This window comes from Amaranthus tricolor, chromosome 15 (assembly GCF_026212465.1).
Source record: "Amaranthus tricolor cultivar Red isolate AtriRed21 chromosome 15, ASM2621246v1, whole genome shotgun sequence".
Lineage (NCBI taxonomy): Eukaryota > Viridiplantae > Streptophyta > Magnoliopsida > Caryophyllales > Amaranthaceae > Amaranthus > Amaranthus tricolor.
This window is the reverse complement of record NC_080061.1, coordinates 8582696-8588441: the sequence shown is the minus strand read 5'-3', so window position 1 is coordinate 8588441 and position 5746 is coordinate 8582696. Positions and strand designations below refer to the sequence as shown.

The 5746-nt window shown below is 30.8% G+C and overlaps 1 protein-coding gene across 1 annotated transcript; it reads right to left on the bottom strand.

Moving 5' to 3' along the window:
• Window positions 1–366: 366 nt before the first annotated feature.
• LOC130801876 (transcription factor MYB16) lies at window positions 367–2499 on the bottom strand. Its single transcript, XM_057665811.1, has 3 exons — window positions 2278–2499; window positions 2036–2165; window positions 367–1656 (listed from the first exon to the last, which is right to left on the bottom strand). Exons 1-3 carry the CDS (start codon window positions 2420–2422, stop codon window positions 504–506), a joined length of 1428 nt encoding a protein of 475 aa, XP_057521794.1. The 5' UTR covers window positions 2423–2499; the 3' UTR covers window positions 367–503.
• Window positions 2500–5746: the final 3247 nt, after the last annotated feature.

Sequence of the window (5746 nt, the reverse complement as noted above, 5' to 3'; positions counted from 1 at the left end):
GACCATAGACAAAAAAAAAAAAAAATCTGGATTAGCCATAATCTAATAGATTTAGGAAATTGACCTAACAAATTTTCAGTTTCAGTTCTTAAAATATACTTTATATACTGAACACTAATCTCTAGCTTCCACAAGGGTTTGTTTAAGATTATTAAATGTTAAAATAACCATTATTATTAAAGTCTAATGAGGTTTCCATTTAAAACCTATTCCAGTTAATTTCTCTTTAATTTTTCAACCTGAGATTATATATAGTTATATATTTTTCAAACACAATGTATCAAAGCGTTAATCACAACATATCAATTTAGCTATGTGAAACAAAACAAACCAACATGAAAGCTCTTATACTCAAAAATAAAAATAGAAAAAAAAACTAAAATTTTATTAAGAGTCAACTTAATAATACAAAGGAAATAATAATTAGATGATGATCAGCTAGCTATGATGTCATACAAAAGAGAATCTAAAAATTTATTTGAAAATGATGAGAAGATAATTGATTAAAACATTGGAGAGTGGGGAGGAGAAGAATTAACTAGGTTGAGAATACTATTCCAATAGGTCTTGTTATCTTCATAGTAATCACTCCCTTTGCTGCTATTTGTAGTAGTTGTAGTACCACTACTATTATTATCATTATTATTATTATTATTTTTATTATTATTATTATTATTATTATTATTATTATTATTATTATTATTATTATTATCTCCTCCTGATGATCCTATTACACTTGTTTTTGTACCTGATTGATGATCACTAATTGTTGTAGTAGAATTTGTACTTAGTAAAAGTTCTGTAAATCCATCCATAAAAGCTTCATCATGATTCTTATCATGATCTTGATCTTGATCTTGATGATCATGATCATGATCTACTACTTCACTCCTTTGTTCATTATTGTGATGTGATGGCATAAATGACAATGAACTCATCCATTCATGCTCATTATTATGTTGAATATGATGATCTCCTTCTTTCTTTATACCCATTTCTTGATTATGCATATGATGATGATCTTGATCATGATTTTGATGATGACCCATGAACTCTATCACTGCTCCGTTCCCGATGTTTGGGACCACCGGCACTGGTGGTGCGTTTTCCGAGAAACTTAGTGTTGAAGTTGGTGACTCGATCCCAACTCCAACACCACCACCAATTCCGGTGGTTGATCCCATATTGATGCCAATAATGTCGTCATTATTGGCATCGGTGCTTGTTGTACTAGTACTAGTCCAACCATGCTGCCAGGCCTTAAAAACGTCTAGGCAACGTGGCGTAGGACTAGTACCGGTACTACCACTCATAGTGATGTAGTGATGATCATTTAAGTGAAGTTCTGAATGGGGATCACAATTATTAAAAGATGAACTATTATTACTATTATTAGAAAGTCGGAGTTTAGACTGACGAACAAGGCGTGCTTCAGCTTCTAAACGAGCACTCTCCCACTGAGCCATGTGACTCAAATTGGCTGCATTTTTTGAGTGTTGCCCACCATCACCGGCCGAGTGTAGGGCGTCATTTTTAGGCTTGTGGGTAACTGGATCAATCCCCATCTTTGTTAGTCTCTTCTTAAGATGTGTGTTCCAGTAATTCTTTATCTCATTGTCTGTCCTTTTTGGTAAGTGTGTTGCAATGGCTGACCATCTTGTTAAATTGACGTACAAAATAAAGTTTATTAATTTTCATTATAAATCATAACAATGACAATAGAAATGAAAATATACGTTAGAATAATATATTCGATTCTGGTGCATTAATCATCAGTTTAAACTTTTAGTTGAGTTGGTTTTTTAATATAATATAAGTCAGCTTGACAAGAGATCACAGATTCGATCATATCTCAATTACCTTACAATGATGGTTTGTGCTACATCCACACTTCTAGCCTAAAGCGCTCTCGTGTGAGAAAGCATATTAGATTATTATAATATATTCTAGGATATCAACTATCAGTTTAAAGTTTTGGTTGAATTGATTACTTGACAATATAGATGTTCCTTTGAATTTACTACATTGTGAGTACCTGTTGCCTAAAAGGGCATGAAGTTGAATGATGGTTTGTTCTTCTTGTAAGCTGAATTTTCCACGCTTAATATCAGGACGGAGATAATTAGTCCATCTAAGTCTGCAACTTTTACCGCATCTTTGGAGGCCTAAATAACCAAATAATTAACAAGCATATAATATGATGAAAATGACAAATAATTAATTAATTAGCTAGAAATTAAGAAATTAAAATTGATTGAAAATGAAAAAAATATATACCAGCTTTTGTTGGTAAGGCACGCCAATTTCCATGACCATGTTCTTCAATGTAAGCTAAAAGTTTTTGATCTTCTTCAGGAGTCCAAGGACCTTTCTTAAGACCAAGTTTATCACAACAGGGTGATCTACCCATTTTTGTTGACATATGGTGGTTTCAGTACTACAAACTACAAACAATCATAAACAATTGGCTTCCCTAAATTTCTTTCTTCTATATAATCAATGACCGACTTGGTATATGGCCCACTATTAAAGGACTGGATCTTTTTTATAGTTCTATTAAAAAAAAGTTATATTCTTCTAAATTTTAACTTTTTTAGTAGAGATAAAATAAAATTACTTGTAGGGATTATTGGGTTATGTTTGTTAGGGTAAGTGTTAAATTATTTAATGATCCTATGTTGAAGGTGATTTTATCGTATTGGTGATTATTTTATGGCATACGTTATTGATGAGGATGATGAGAATGCAAAAAGGAGTGGCATGAAGTTGGTATTTTGAGGAAGTAAAAGAGATAGGTGTAACAGAGCATCTTGAAAAAGATAACTGCAACGACAAACATGTGTAGCACATAATGTGCTTGCACATTAGATGCTCGAGCGAGCACATTGTGTCTAAAGTCGCGTGCTTCTTCAATTGTCCTTCTGCTAGGATTCAATTACAAAGTTAGAAGGCTATATATAAGGTCCAAATTCGTATTAGAATATATGGGAAAGCTAACAACTACTTTTATGAGAGACCATCTTTTCAAGAAACGACCTCCAAATAAAAAGTCTACATTTTTATCTTTAATTTGTATTAATCAGGCTATTTAGCCCATAAATCTAATGCGTCTCTCCGAGAGACAATCTCTCACAACAATTTGTGGGAGGCTAATATATACAAAGAAAATAGAATTTGAGAGCTTTGTGTGTCTTCATGTATTAGTGTGGGGTACTGTGGTTTCCATAAAATTTGATAACTTTGAGCTTGATAATGTGTGAATGTGTGATTAAGCATTGTCGTGGTATTTTATAAGGAATTTACTACAACAAATTTAACTTTTTGCAACATTAGAATTGGTAACATTAAAAAAATACCACTGATTTATATTTTTAGTGTAATAATAATTGGTTTTTATTTTAAGTTTCACTATAAAGTTATTTTAGCGACTTTTTATTTGACCTTTAGTGATATATGTAACTGTTACTATAGTCTATAGTGGCATTTATGAAAAATTTTACTAGATCCTATGTCGCGAAAAGTTTAAGTATGATTTTTTATTATGCTACTAAAGGGTCTAATAATTGTCCCTAAATCCACTATATATATTATTAGAAATTTGAAGCAGTTTTATTTAAATTAAACGTCGCTAAATATATCTCACTAAAAGCAAATTATGTTGTAGTGATTGTTAAATTGTTAATGAAATATAATACCATTTGAGAGGGAGATGTCCAAGACACCATTTATATTATTGTGTGTGCTTTATTCATCAAAGCATTAGTCTTTTGTTATTTGTGCGTTCATACATTGCTTTTTCCTTTTCTACACCTCTCTTCGCCATTGTTGGAGTCGTCTAAGATCCTTCCCATTAAATGTGGGTAATAAATTAATGGTTTTGTGTCAATAATAGCAATCAAAAAAGTAAATTAAAAGTGTACGAAGAATAATCAATAAATAGACTAATATAATATTCTCACGTCTCACCTATAAAATAACATTAAAAATTTTTACTTAGGTAGTTTTTTACAAACAAATATAATCTAAGTTATTTCTAGAAAGCTAAATTTTATAAGTAAATTTTGAAAAATAAATTATGTAGTTTTTTTAACAAATATTCATATTCCATACCTAGTTTTTAACAATTTTTATATGATTATGATAATAGACCAAATAGTATAATTTCTAAAGCTTCAACAAATATTAACCAAAAAAATTAGCTAAAAATATAATGAGTTCTAGATTCCAACTCAAAAAGTTGATTTAGAACTCAAAAATTGACAAACTTTAGAAAATGGCTCAAATGGGTTGTAGTAGTGTGTTTGACGGAATTTTGTTTCTAAATTTTAGTCAAACTATTTTCTTTCCGTACAAGTTTTAGAATTACAGCCCACAATTAATCATTAGTTATCCAGTTATTTGATTTTTTACACAATTTAATATATTATTTTATTTTTGTATATGCTGTATCATACACATTTAAAAATTATAAAAAATTAATATTATGAAAGTATGTAATTAAACGATTCAATCAAGATCCTACTTAATTATAGTTTTACTTACACATTAACCGCAATATATAAAATAAGCTTAAACGATACTATCCATTATCATAATGTTGCAAGTGTTTCAGAACGAAAAAAGGTTATCGAGAACATGACAGTGCCACGGTTTATATATGGAAGAAGAAAAAAAGGAAAAGAAAAAGGTAGGAAGGAAACATATGGTATATAGTGAAGTTAGGGGTAGGACAGGCAATGAATAAGATGGGGCAACACAAAAGAAGGATCAGAAGGTCATTGACGGGATATAAGAAATAATAAATGTGCATGATTCAGCAATAGCAGTACTCCTAGACTACTCCTTAGAAAACAGTGGTACCATTTTCCATTATACCAATTATACCCTTGCAATTACTCCCTATTCCTAAGCCCTAAACTGGACTATCTCTAGTTTTTTGTGCCTTTTTGTGGGTTACCTTTGAGCAAATATATTCCTTCATTTAAAATGCACTTCTTTTACCGTTTGCAGTATGCAAAATGCAAAACAAAATGGCTTTCTTGTCTTTCACAATTTACATCCCCACTTGCCTTTTTTGGAGTTGTTGTGTAGGCGTCTTTGAAAATATGCAAGGTGATCGACTGTATAGGATTTCTTTTTTTTTTTCGTATATGAAAAAAGAAATATTTTAAGTTTATTAATAAAAAATTATATTTAATATAAATAAAGCGTAAAATAAAAATTTTGCACAGGGATCCTAAATTTTTCAAGAGGGCTCTAAGTTACTCAAATGTATAATCTTTCATATCCATTTCACCAATTTTGTTTTGTCTTTCTAAACAAAATCACCTTAGTGTCTAATGTATTACTTTATATTTTATTTGTCCCTCTGAAATACCAATATTTGACTCAAACAGCTCTTATATATTTGAGTTAAATAGAGTTATCTCAGAGAGATAGAGAGTATTGGTTGAGACTTGAGAGTGCAACGGGCTAGAGACATGTTGGAGTCCCAGATTCGATTCTTAGTTATAATGGTTTATAATGGTTCATGCTTTGCAGATCCTCTAATTTTTATATTGGAGTGGACTAAATCATCACCATTATCGTACCAGTGTATCCTGCCCAAATAAAATTATGACTAAAGTCAGAAAAGGAAAGAAAAATGACAATCCATACCCAAAAAGATGGAGTGGACTAGATATGAGCTCAAAAGTGGGCCTAGAAAATTGAACATTTGTCACATAGGAGAGAACTAAGGCTCTTA

Bases quoted from the DNA above. Each gene is read 5' to 3' on its own strand.
- LOC130801876 (XM_057665811.1), bottom strand. From the start codon at position 2,422: ATGTCAACAAAAATGGGTAGATCACCCTGTTGTGATAAACTTGGTCTT. The intron at 2,166-2,277 runs GTATATATTTTT...TTGGTTATTTAG, and splicing joins TGCCTTACCAACAAAAGCTG to GCCTCCAAAGATGCGGTAAA. The intron at 1,657-2,035 runs GTACTCACAATG...CAATTTAACAAG, and splicing joins CATGCCCTTTTAGGCAACAG to ATGGTCAGCCATTGCAACAC.